The sequence below is a fragment of the Copidosoma floridanum genome, unplaced genomic scaffold, assembly GCF_036245765.1.
Source record: "Copidosoma floridanum isolate Cflo_tuat_1 unplaced genomic scaffold, Cflo_Japanese_pri ptg000001l, whole genome shotgun sequence".
Classification (NCBI taxonomy): Eukaryota; Metazoa; Arthropoda; class Insecta; order Hymenoptera; family Encyrtidae; genus Copidosoma; species Copidosoma floridanum.
This window is the reverse complement of record NW_028321878.1, coordinates 19513558-19528137: the sequence shown is the minus strand read 5'-3', so window position 1 is coordinate 19528137 and position 14580 is coordinate 19513558. Positions and strand designations below refer to the sequence as shown.

General features: G+C 34.3%; 1 protein-coding gene across 1 annotated transcript in view; it reads left to right on the top strand.

Annotated features, from left to right (window-relative positions):
• The window catches only part of Neto (Neuropilin and tolloid-like), a 121693-nt gene that overhangs the window by 55581 nt on the left and 51532 nt on the right, over nt 1-14580 (top strand). Inside the window, exon 4 of the mRNA XM_089592236.1 lies at nt 12989-13200. Coding sequence (XP_089448362.1) covers nt 12989-13200 — 212 coding nt within the window. The remainder of the gene's footprint in view (nt 1-12988; nt 13201-14580) is intronic.

The following is a 14580-nucleotide window of genomic DNA, read 5'->3' as shown; positions in this document are numbered from 1 at the left end:
AATGTTTGATAATTACTTTTTCATTTCCTGATTTAAGTGTTATATTGTTATTATTTTTATTAATATTGGTGATTTCGAAAATTCCGTTGTAATATTTATCTAATTTTCCTTTCCGAAGTTCTTTTATTGCGTAAACTTTCATACCAACTTCTAAATTCTGAGGTCTAGCATGCTCATCATAATTTTGTTTACTTTTATATTTACATTTAATAAGTTCATCGTGGGCTTTTTCATATGTATCTCTTGTACAACGAATCAAATCAATAAGATAATTATTATAAGACTGCATTTTATTTTCAGTAGGATATGTATTTGGTGGATATGCTTTTCTGCCGTACACTAATTCATATGGTGTAAATCCAATAGCTGTATGCAGTGATGTATTGTATTCATGTAAAACAAGAGGTAAAATTTTGTCCCAGCCCTGTTTAGCTGTAGCTTTTGTTCTTAAAAAGCTTACAAGCATGGCATGACTCTGATCTAGTAAGCCGTTAGATTATGGATGGTAAGGTGTAGTGGTCTTAAGGTTCAAACCGAAAACTTGGGCTCAATTTGTTAATATGTTATTTTGAAAATTCTTTCAATTATTGCTAAGTACTATTTTAGGTACTCCATACAACGCTATGAAGTGTCTTGCCAAAGCGTCTGCGACTATGATAGCTCGAATGTCGGGTATAGCCACTGCTACACAGTGTTTTAATAATAAACATTGTATAGTCAATACATGTTTATTACCCAGGCTATTGAGTGAAAGCTTAGGCCTAAATACAAAATTTACTTCTAAGCCGTCTTCAACGTAACACCAGTAATACAATTCTCCTACTCTTCTATGAGTTTTATCCATGCCTCTGTGTCCGCTAAAGAGACTGTTATGGTATTCTATTAATTTTTGTTGTCTTATTTCATTTGATAAATAAACACATTTAGCAAATTATACAGTTATTTTAATGTTTACATGACTGAGTTCTTCATGGATTAGTTTGGACAATATCCAACACCCTATCTGAATATTCTCAATGTTTCAATATTTTTATTTTCTATTGCTTTGCCTAAACCTGCTAAGCATGAGTGAAGATCTTGAAACAATATTTCATCTTTTTTTCTTACTTTGATAACCAAACAGAATACTAATTTATTTTAATAATTGGTTATTATCACGTCACCTACTTGTGGTTGTGTTTTATTCAATTCGGATTTTAAAACATAATTTAAATCTAATAATAATTTATTGTTAGTAGAATTAAGCGTCAAGTTGGCCAAAATAAACGTTGCAATGTTGTCTTTTGCATGTGTTAAACATTCTCGTGTACCTAATAATTCGAGGTAATCCATTTCTGTTCTTATCATAGGTCTAACCATAGTGCTTTCTTTGCGAGTGACTTGGTCATCGCGATCGGCATTCTAATGATTTTCTAACATTTCAATCGCAGCTGTAGGACGAGTGGACGGTGTTTTGTTACTCTGTATCGGGGCATAATGCTGTTTTATGTATGCGTCTCTTTGTTTAACACTTGAATGAGAAGGTGTATTGGGAATACTATTATGCGTTTTTTCTTCCTCTCTAGCTTCTTCACTATCTTCTAGTCCGATGGTAGAAATATTGGGCTCTTTCCATCTAGTATCGACATCGTCTCTTGTTACCGCAGATGCAGCCTTGGAGCGTTTTATAACTAATTTTAATCTTATTGGAAAGCTTCCTTCTTCTATATAATTTTCAGAGTCATCAGAATGAACTAGTGCATTATTAGATGGAGTTTTTAAATTCTGAAAATTTGTTTTGGTTGACTGGTTCGTAATTTTCTGTTGTTCCTGGCGGTACGTAAGAATCCCAATATAAAGATGTGTCAGCAAAATTTGTATTTTGCAAACTATTAGTTAAAAGATATTGTTTATTGTTATTTTCATCCAAACTTTTTTCTAAAGCATCTTCATGCGTTGATCTGCGAGCGATAGATTACAGCTTTGGATTTTGCTTTATGTTAGCAACCATTTCATCTTCTGATGAACTTGATGAGTCAGTATCAAACTAACAATCCACTGATTTTCGAGGTGCAGTTTCAGTCTTCTTATTTGTAGAAGTCGTTGAAGTTGACGGTTGTGCTGAAGGGTTAAATATTTCTTCCAAGTCACTGGCTCTAGTAATAGTTTCTTGTTGTGACTTATTATCTGTTGTAGGTGAAATAAAGGATGAGTTTGGCCTAGTGTTCAAGAGGCTAGGAAGTAGTGATTTATCTCTTTGGGGTATTGGTGCTTGCTGGTTCGCTTCATCTTCTGATGTATCTAGAATTTCTGTATCATCAGAGTCTAAAGTGGACGTAGGTCTGTCAGGAGGAGGTGAACTACGTTTTTCTTTAGCTCGGTGCTTAAGTAATCATAGAGCTATTAATGGTCTAGTGAGTTCTCCTTGCCCTTTTTCTATTCCTGGCGGTATAATGAGAGGAGAATTTTTAGACTCCTTCTTTCTTTCTCTCGTTGCTTGTTTCGCTGTAGTGGTGGTTTCGAGCTTACTTGAGCTTCGATTGTGTATATCACTAGCTCTTTTAGCATGTGCAATAGATGTTTTCGTTTGTCGAAGGATTTTTAAAATAGGTTTTAAGGGTAACATACGGGACTGTAATGTTTTATGATTACTAGACTTGCTGTCAGAGCTTGAACTGTTAGAGCAACTACTGCTTTTGTTACTGCTGGATGTTAAAATTTTTTTAACACTTTTACGCCTCCATTTAAAATCTATATCATCTTTTGCGGTATTTATTTTATAAGAATCTGCAGTGTTACGCGATAAAGCATCAGCATTTGAATTCAAACGTCCAGATTTGTACTCACAGGTGTACAATATACCTGTATACTCGTAATGTCCATAGGGAGTACTGAAAGCTGTTTTATGGCGGTCTTCTGGAGATATTTCAATTTGATAAAATCCATTAGCAAGGTCGAATGCTGAAAAAAATTTTGACCCGCCAATTTGCTCTAATATCTCTGTAATATTAGGCAATGGGTAAGCATCAGCGATAGTTTTAGCATTTAATTTTCTGTAATTTATTACAAGACAATGTCTCTTTTCTCCGTTGGGTCCTGGCGTTTTGGGGACAATCCACAGCGAACTATTGTACGGGCTAGAAGAATAGCTAATGGTCTCTTCTTGTAGTAATTTATCGATCTGATCTCTAACTTCCTTGTGTAAAGCAGGAGGGTATCTATACTGTTTAGTAAAAACAGGTTTATCGTCAGTTGTTGGTATATTATGTTGTACATACGACATACGTGGAGCAGCATCACCTTTAATATAAAATAGGTGTGAATACTCTTTTACTATTTGGCAACGTTGTTTATAGCTTGTCTTATCATGATGATGTTAGCAAAGTTTTTCCGTAATATATTTAATTCTTTCCTCTGTTGTTGTATTGGGAACATCATTTCTAAAATCTGAGTCGAGCAAATTTTCTGAATCATCTAGATCAAAAGGTACGAAATTTTGCAGAGGGTTCTCAATTTCTACTGGCTCTTCTCTAGTGTTTACAGCCATCGTGAAACAGCGGCCTTTATTGTATGTTACTGCTGCCTTCCCTATGAATATATCAGGAGTAGTTTTTAGCAATCGCAAGTATGCTTGCCCGTGGCTGCTAGTTTGCGTTACAGGAATCTCTATGGAAACTCTCATTCTAACTGGTATTTTATAAACACGATTTTGACCAAAGGTTACTCCTGAAGGTTTAAAATGTTAAGAAGTTGGAAGAGATTCCAAGTTTTCTTTATTTATGCTGTTACGTCCGAACTTCAAAGTGAAGGGTGGAACTCGTAGATTCTTTCTAAAAACAAATAAATTTAATTTTTATTCTTTAGGAACCAGCCGTCGGCCCAAAGGCCTTATTCGCTCTTCTTTACAGAATGCTTTTCTTTTAAATCGTTGTCTCGGGGTTGTGGTGTTAGGTTTCAACGAATGGTATATGTAGAGAGGTGTTGGTATATTGTACGCCAAGCTGGTGTTGACCTACTGTTTGAATTTATCTAATGTAATACGGTCATAGCGTATTTTTTTTTGTCTCTTTATCTTACGTCCTCGTAAAGTCTTTGTCATCCGTTATGTATTTAATTTTTCCTTGGTATATAATTTATTTATCAAAGTAAAATTTATGTTTCTGTCAATTAAAATTTTGATTCTTAGGATACTTTATATAATTTAGTAATTGGAGTATTTTAACTAAGCAAAGAAATATAATCAACAACCAAGTTATGTCTTATCTCATAATTTAATAATTCAGTGATGCCAAAAATAATTAATTTTACAAATAATATAAATTATGAAGGTTCAGATTCGCGCTTACAATGTTCTAACAAGTTTTTTATTTTTCTTAACTTAACTTACTTCGATGATCGTTAGTTAACCGCTGCTTGCGCGCACGCCGTCGCAAGATCTTACAAGGTTGACCACAACGATGATATTAATCCTACACGAGAGTACTTGTGACGATGGAAATAATTAGGCTGCTGCTTTTAACGTCAGAACCCAAGTTGACGGTCCTTTCTTCCTTGTTCCTCCTTGATTCACTTTTTAGGTGAGTCTACAGTGGTCTGGGTTGCTGGAGCTTTTCTCACACAGCTTAGTCACCGAACTAAGTCTCACATTTGCTTGAAATGCACGCTTTAAACACGTAGCTTAATTACCAAACTAAGTCTTACATCCGCTTAAAATGCACTCTTTTAACACGTAGTTTAATCACCTAACTAAGTCTTACATCCGCTTAAAATGCACTCTTTTAACACGTAGCTTAATCACCGAATTAAGTCTTACATTCGCTTAACAGACGCAACAGAATTCACTCTCCAACCTTTATAGTTTTTTTTTTTTTTTTTTTTTTATATATTATAGTGCTCTACGTCCGGCTCCTTTAATAAGGGCACTACTATGGGCACTTAGCACTTTGGAGAAGGAAGGGAAGAGGGATGGGAGGCCTGCCATTACTGGGAGGGGGGTAGGGGGAAATTAGGCAATTATGCTGCGAGGAGGTCGCCTAAACCCTCCTCGAGGAGCATTGCGTGGTGAAAAAGCACATGTGAAAGAAACCTTTATAGTTACTATGAAACACTTGATGAAAGAGAAAAGGCAATTATTGGTATGTGCAAGGAGTTTTTATACTCTTGCATTTAAAGAGAATACGTCGAATTGGGGATCCGAACGACCAATCAGAGCTTAACTCAATTACTCTCAATTTATACAAGCATAAACGTAGTGCAATAACTATACCGCAAACAATGGTAAAAATCGCTGATCTCTCAGATTTTGCATTTGGTACAGTTGATGTTGAAACTGTGCATGACATTCGCTGTGGATGATGCTCAGTAATAAATATTGAAACTGTTCATTGTTTTCATTCTTGCGGACATTTAGTGCAAATTGATTTTGTAAGATAAGCGCTATATAAGATTATTTGGAGATCGCACGCGTAGTTAGAGTTTTGCGACGGCAGCTATTTTCAAAGGAAGTAAGTTATATGTCACGAGATCGCAGTAGTAGCTATATACAGTTCAATGTTTAAGAATCGCTGAGCATTCGTTTTTTATAAGTTATTAATGGAGTTGTGTATTTCGAAATAATGAATATTAAGTATATGACATGGGATGTCACAATAGAAGCGAAAAACCTGATTTTTCCATATTTACTTTTTTTTTGGACTTTTAGCTGTCATTTTTTTGTCTGAAAGTGGTTACGTTTGTTATCGGGCTCGAGATCTAAACAAAAAAATTTTTTTTGGCCCAGTCTGGATTTTTCAGTCTAAAATTTAGTTTGCTCACACTAGAAGGCTTATGAACTCAACTATTTGAAATTTACCAAAAATCAAGAGTGATCATTATTCAAAAAGAAATTTACGTACTATCTTGTATTACAAAAAAAACTCACTCTCCAACCTTTACAGTTACTTTGGAACCCTTGATAAAAGAGAAAAGTCCACTTCGAGAGGAAAATTTATAGGAAGTGTGTACACATTGACCTGCAGGGGCAGAATTATATTCTTCTGATTTGTACCGCCTCCTCCCCTTATTAGGACCATAGCAAGCCACCCAGTCCCTTGGCTGGAGGCTCAACACGTCAGAACGACGGTGAGAAAATCACCGACAAAAGTATATATTGGAAAAATGAATTTGTAGCTGTTAGAAATGACAGAGAAGGATACTGGTTGTGCCACCTTAAGCAAGACGTAGTTGGCAACAAGGAAAACATAAAAATAGCATGGCTTACATAATCTGAAGTAAATGACTAAGTTTACAAAAAGAATTACGAGGACACAATTGATTTTAGAACAAAACTGCCGAAAAAACAAGTTAGTTCGTATGAAAACAAGGTTACCCATGATCATAACAGATACTGCGGCCTTCCCGTTCGGAAATGTATCGATCGATTTTTACGGCCTATTAGCAGAAACGGAAAAAGGCAACCGATGCATATTAACAGTACAATACGGACTAACGAAATTCATAATTGTAATATCAACAAGAAAAGCGAATGCTATAAAAACAGCTGAAAACTTCTTCGAAAAAATTTTTTGCGTTTTTGGACCGCCTGATGACCTACAGTCGGACAATGGGACAAACTTTAGGACTTATTTTCAGGAATGTGCTGATTTTTGTTCATAGAGTGCCAATATATTATGCCAACGCGTGGCTCGCTAAAAAACGATCTCATTGGTCGAGCAATCTATCTCTGATCTCATATCTATGTATGATTATTTTCATACCTAGCGTTTTTACACATGTCTGTAATGGGAGGAAGGGGTGTAAGGTAGGAAGATTCTGCAACATTGTGTAAAAAATACTTTACGAATTTACGAACTTAGAGAAAAAGAAGTCAGTTACTAAAATGCTTCCAACTGAGCCAACGGACCTCTTTGAAGGTGCAACAGTGAGTAATGGCAACGATCAGGCGGAAATTGAAGAAGCCCGTATACTACCATCTGTACGGGAGTTTTTCCATTTACAACATTTACGACGATTACGCCCATACCCGTTCACCAGACCAGCAGTAGTGAATGTGTTGATGGAAGTGATAGTGTACGAAGGTCAATATCGGTATTACCAGGGGTACGTCGTTTCGTTCCCCCAATTACAAGCAATGTGGCCGCGAGAAATCGTATATGACGAGCTAACGTGGTACACATACGACTATGCTGTGGAGGTGCCCCGGAATGATCCGTACTTAATATTTGCACATTTTAAGGAAAACCGGTGGACTAGTATATATGCGGCGAGATAGATATATTACGAGGCCATTACAGTTAATAGATTAGAGCTGTAACATCGATAAAGGAAGTGAAGTGTCACGTAAATTTTTAATGTACATTGTTTATTATGTGTTGTGATACTTAGTATATAATAAATGAGATAAAATAAAAACTTTAAAATTATTCTTGTAATCGGCAATGTTTGTTAATAAATTGTATTTATAAAAATTTCAAAATTTTTTTATAAAATTTAAAATACCCAGTGTGACTTCGTTCATTTTCACTAAATTAATACAAAGAGACAAATTGCGAGATCAATTTGCGAACGTCGAAGCAATATACCACGTAAGTAATAGAATACTTATTGTATTACATATCATCGCTCTCCACGTCTCTTTCTCTCTCTCTCTCTCTCTCTTTCCACGACAATTAGATTTCGCATGTTCTCCCCTCCGCTCGACAGTTTTTCATACTCCCACCTCACAAATACTTACATGCAACACTTTGGCTTCGTCAAAGCAGACCCCTATCCGAGTGGTGGGGGTTTGTTTTGACGGGCCAAAGTGTTGCAACAACTACTTATATATATATATATACATAGTAGACTGTCAGAAGAATCACCAGAATTATTTATAATAGATGTAGGTATCATGTAACAAAGTTGACCTTAAATTTTATGTCATAAATAGCCCTTTTCTACTCACTTATTTACAAAGCGCGAGAGAGAAGTGTCTCAGATTGTCAAAGAGTCGAAATTCATTGTTCTAGTTAGTTTGAGTAGTGATAAATGACCCAATCACTGTGCATTGAAATTTTTGACTGTCTTTCTCAGAATATAAAGAATTATCCGCGAAAAATCTATTCTAGATCTATGCTTGGTGTATCGTCTCCAAGATAGATCAAATATACGGATCAAAATATAGATACTTAAGCGGTATCATAATTTAAGACTGTATCTAAAGTAGTTATATAAGATCACATAACTTTTATTTTAAAATATAGTATTAGGAAGTTGGCGCGTAAAGCGCAGAAGGTGGTGAAGCCCCATTAGTATATATGTATATCATCACAGATGTGGCCCGAATAGCCAGTTAACAACCGTGGCTTACGCTTTTTGTTTCTGAGCCGAGCACCCGAGTACTCAGCAGTAGCTAGGTCGAAAGACCGAGTCAGCACACAGATTTAAAGCTTGTATTGTCCCTGAAAATAAGGTGATGCCTCTCCGATTTTTTTTAGGATTCGGAGGAGCCAGGGCTTGAGAACTACGATTGTGCAACGGTGGTGGATGGCAGTTTTGCGAGAGTTTCCGGGCAGTTGCAACACTTTCTCTCGATTTTGTTTCATAAACGGATTCGACTTAAGAAAAGTCTCTACCATTCTTTGTCGGAAACCTTCCGTAACAGGCTTATTTTGGTAACAGCGGTGACCAACGACCCACTCTGGTTTGATGCATCGTCATCTAGATAGAGATCCCAGTGGATGCAGTGTGGCATACCACCACCGAAAAAGCAAAAGTTTGGCTTACACCGACGTAGACCATGTAAAAAACAGCGTTGGTACTATTGTGTTTATCAGCCATGTCAAAGTAAGTGCACTCAAGCAACTGGATTCAAAAATTCCTAAATTGGCCGAACCATATCAAAAACTCTTACCAACCATCTATTTACGACCTATACTCGGAGATAATAATTTTCTTATCTCAAGTTCAGATTATTCATAATTTAACGAGGTTCAGAAACTCATTTTAAAGTTACTGTTTCATTAGTAAATGGAACTCAAAAGACAATGGATTAATAATAACGGAGACCTAGTACATTACAATCAAGTATTATGTCTTTAAAAAAGTTGTTTTTCAATAGCACTAGAAGCTTGTGAGAGGCCGTAAAAAATAAATGAAACGGGAAAAGAAGTTTGGCCACACCCTACTGCTTGTGGAATTGCAAATATTCACTAATAAGTTAAATACGTGAAATAATCGGGAACTAATGCAAAGCATAAGATAGACTAACTCCTTTTTTGAAGAGGAAAAAAAGTTGGACGTGCTATGACCAGACTTATTTAGAGTATGGTCTTAACCATTTTATTTTAGTGTCATTCATGGCTCTCTTAGGATTCAGCTCGTGAGCTTTATTTGTTGTTTTTAATTGAGTAAAAATGTTTATTTTTATACTATGGATAATTTTAATTAATGATTAATATTTAGTTTTTTTATTCAAACAATTTAAAAACGTTGTTCTTTTAAATACAATATATTCAGATCACTTTAACAAGGTTTTAACGTGAATTATATTACTGATAAATAACTTACATCTGTCACTGATTGCTGTTACTGCGGCTTCGGAGTTCCCTAATGCTTGGTGCAGTAGTTTTCAGTGGTTCCTTTAACTACATGAATGAGTTTGTAGCCGGTAAGATGTTGCGGTTTCTGCTTTCTCTGCTATCGCCGGAACCACTTTCGGCAAGCCTCCTTCGTTGTACCTCACTCCTTAGCGTAGTCTGATACTATTGATGCTCTCGAACTGCACCCGAGTTGCCTCAGCCAACACCTTATGCTTTACATGTAGAAGATACTCGTGAGTCACTGGAGTCAAGAGTAAACTAAAACCTTAGAGGATAGGTGACAGACGTAAAAAGAGCGATTTTTCCTCTTGATGGTGAGTTTTTATAGCATCAGAGTGAGTAAAAAAGGCCTTTGGTTAAATTAGGTCAACCAATGAGCGATATTCTTGCAGACTGCGTTGACAGCAAAACAGTAGGCTTGCACGATGATATTACATGTTTTGATTTCATGTATTAGGAAATAACAATACAACAGTACCAATCGCATTTTTCTGACAAGTGCGATTGAGTTTTTAGGTCAGTGATGATGAAAACTCGTATCAACAATAAAAAAACGCCAAACACAAGTTCTGGTGTGACAAATAAGTTAACAAATTTCGCAATGAATCCTTTCAGGGATTTTACAATCAGTTTTAAGTATAATGAAATGATGTGTTAATTACAATTTTTGAATTAGTATACATTGTTAGATATGGACAATCAATGCGCAAGTAAACTATTCATTCATACATACAATACGATGTATGCATTCATACATGTTACGTACAATATTAATTCATACATGCATTCTTATGCCGAGGCTGCCTGTATTATATGTCAGCATATTATGAAACATTAATCTTAAAGCTAATACCTACACACGCATATAAGTGATGTATACGCTCTACTTATTATATGAGCTTACTGTAAATACACTATACGTCTTGTATGAATTTTACGGATGAATTGCGTTTTTACTCATAATATGATTTATTTGTACCAACTTGGGATGTAACAGACGAAACGGAAAATAAGATAAATCTGATACTATACCGGACATTAAAAAGTGTAGAGTATCCCTGAAAATAAGTCTTAAAGAGCTGCTGAAGACCTCTGAAAATCTAGACTACGCTTTTATCCCCATTGAATTTTCAGAAAACATAAGCTCGCTACAAACAGAGGGAGATTCAATCGCTAATACGTGGGAACGAAAAAGAGAAGCATATAACGGTAAGAAAATACAGACAAAAACAGGAACCCTGTAAAGAAATATGCAACAAACACCTTGATGGACAGTCCCAATGGTCTGAATTAAATATTCCAGAATACGCTCACGTACAAAAATGCTTCATTGCCCCTGAACCAAAGAAGAGAACAATAATGTACTTTCCCTTGTAACAAAAAAAAATACACATTCTCTACACGATTCCCTTCCTCCACAATGCATCAAAGTGTTAGTAGATGCTCCGAAACAGCGGACAGTCACACATAGTATATCGCTTGCCATTTCCCATACAATTAGGTCGACATCTTACTCACACTTGCAGCAAAAATTACTATAGGGATTATTGCGGTAATAAAGCCATGAATCGCTTATTAAGAGTCAGTTGAGCAACTTTTATGAGACCTAGCAGAACAATACAATAACTCAGGGGCTTTCTAGAATTTCTAGTCCGAAATCAAAGCTGTATATCCAAACCCGAAGAAATCAGTTGTGAACAACAAACATAGGGTACGAAGAATTTGCAATAAGTTGTTTTCTATTCATTATGTTGCCATATACATAAACTCAGCTACAAAGTAGTATTAAAAAAATGCTTCCGAAGCCTTTCTTGTACCTAACCTTACATATTTCATTATCCTTGCAGTCACTCGTGTTGCGAAAAATCGGTGTTCAGGTCTGCTCGAGAATGTTTTTCTGTTGGGTGTATGTGTGTGTCTGAGTCGAATGTATTGTTTTTCCTCCTGAGGGTACAAGTAGAACTCGTGAACACACCTTGTGTTTGATAATTAACTTTGTGCTTCATGGCAGGATAGTACTTTGGGCTCACCAGACGCGATTATGAAAGTGCAAATTGTAGCCAGAGGGTAAGAGTGGCAGTTACACTTTGTGCCCTAAGTAATTAAAAATTTCTAACTAAGTTAAGATTTACACAAAATGTTTTTTTCTAGTCTACTACTTATAGATTTACTCACAGTATTACATTTAAACTTCTTATTACAATAGTTCTTAACGTAGCGGTGCTAGGCTTTTTCATATTTAAATATGTAATTTCATTCATTATTTGCCATTACCTTCTACTTTTTGATAAAAATCAATCGTAAGCGTTATAGGAATGTATATTTCCTACGGAAGAACATTATTATCACCAAATTACCCTCTAAGCTTAGATAAATACCATCATCTATAATCATCTTTAGACATCATATTTATTATGTTTTCGAGTTTTTACTGGTGTATTGATGTGTCTTTTTTTCATTTACTACATCTGTTTCTGTAATTTATTATACATTTACTTTCGTATTTCAATTTAAACATGAGAGTAGAAACTGATATTTATGAGAAATGCCTTTATAATCTATAAGAAATTCCGTTTTTAGTTTATTTAAATCTGTGAAAAAAAAGAACTCTAAAAAAACAATTCTTGTTAAATACAATAGCCTATTCATATATTTTTGAGCTCCCATGAGTGGTACTCATCACTTTTATGTTAATTAGTGAAATTTCTTTTTAATTTTACAACCGTGCATAAATTGATCTTATCAAGACTCAATTCAAACAAAGCTTCAAGAGGTGGAAATCAAGGGTAGGTCACAGCTGCAAGCAATATGTAAAAGGCTGTAATGGGTAAAAACATTTACTACTTCTTGGTAAAATTTTTTAACCTCTGGAAAGAATTCATTAACGAAATGATCATAAAAATGAATGACTCACACCAGAATTATTGAAGTAATAAAAATAAGTTTCTTGTGCTGGAAGTCAAACTTGGAGCACCTTATTAGCTGATATATAATTATTTATTCGATTTATAACTGCTAAAAAAGTAAATAAAATAATGAGTGAAAAAGGCATCCTGAAAAAGAATATTAAATGAAAGAATGGGGCTTCATTAAATTTTTATTACTTAAATCTCAATGACTACGGTTCATAGAATTCACGTTCAACTGTAAGATATATTAATAAAGCAATATGAACAAAATTTTAGCGAGACTTTACAGCAACGTTGCTGAATACATCCGATCAGCAAAACGTTATATTTTTTTTAAACTGTTATTTACAATAGTACAATCCTCGTGATGGCTTACAAAAGTTATATGTATACATTCTTTTATTATTTATATCCAAAAAAAAAAAATCTTTAAAAATGTTGATTAAAAAAGTAAACAAAATAAAAATTGCAAAATACAGTAATGTTAAATTTTATTTTAAAAGAATCATATTTTTATTTTAGCAATTGTCTGCAGTACTATGGAGAAGTCTAGCGAAAAACAAATCGAAACTAATAGTTTCACAAGCACCTGGAACTCTTCATACGCCGAGACTGAATTTGTTTCTATCGAAAGGCCGTTCCATAAAAAAAACAATTATGTTCTTAACACTAAGCGAATTCCATTCCAAACAAGTTATTCTCCAATACATGGACCATTTATTGAACGGTATCAGGTAACAAATATCTAATTATGTTTAAATATTTACATCTTAAGCCCCGTGCGTTGTAAATTTGCATGCCATGGTATATTTCTCGTAAATAATAAATTTGCATGTTGTGATATGTGGTATAACAATCCGATAATAACATCAGGATAATAACACCTAGAGTAGGTGATAGAGTTCATAAATAGTAGTTATTATAACTTTAACAAAAACAAGCAATCTGTGGTGATTGCTAAGGGGTCTTACCCAAATGCCGTGGACAGTTTTAGGGGGACGGGGATTTCGTTAAATCATACGAATATTTACGCTCGGGGAAGGGGGCCAGGCAATAATGTTATGTGTGACAAGATATTTATTTTTTAGTCTGAAAAATTAGCTATTTCATTCTGAAATATTAGCTGAAATAACAGTTATTAATCCATAAATATATTATTTAGAATTTTTTTTGGAAAATGTAAAAAAAAAAGTAAGTTAACATAACTTTGGAAAGTTTGGAGGTTTAATTCTGATTAACACAAAGTTTACACGGGAGAGAGGGGAGTCAAAAATCGAAAAAATTTTCCACGGCATTTGGGTATAACCACTAAGGTCCATTTTACTTTTATAAATTATTGATACTTTTTATGAAAAGTTTAGTAGAAATGAAATTCAGATGTCATCATTTTTAACAGTAATAAGGTTATATTTAGATTTATTACTAATCATAGACCTTCAACATTTATTGAACCATAGAATAATTAGACAACTGACTGACCTGACAATATTTCATTATGTCTTCAAAATATAATTTAATTTTATTCGTGAATAGTTATCAATTTTGTCGTTATTTTTACTATCACCATAGTTGACGTCGTCATTGTCATTAAGATTCTCTAACAATTACTAGAACCATCCTCGTCACAATTCTCATCATCATCCCCACCATTAACTACTCTTTGTCATAATTGAGATTATTGTCATTATCGTTGTTACATATTATACACCAACACATAAGCCCTACTACTTTTTATTTGAGCTATAAAATTAATCCAAAAAACATAAGATCTAACTGAAAACAAATGTACGGTAAATAAAAAGCATGATTCAATAAATATATTGTAAAACGATTACATACTGCATAAATGGACTAATACAATAAGCTACTATACTGATAAGAATGATTATCTATGCTATCTTGATAAATAAACCTTTGAAATTGACTACGTTGCAAAATATATTAAGCTTTCGATCCATTACATGTTTTATGTAAAACTTATTTTATGTAATAACTTTCTCAGATATTTGTACTTGATGCTTAATATAAAGTAATTCTTTATTGACAAATATTTTCAACCATATGTTTTATGCAAAAACAAAACTAATAGCTCTACTAAGTCAAACAAAAAATAA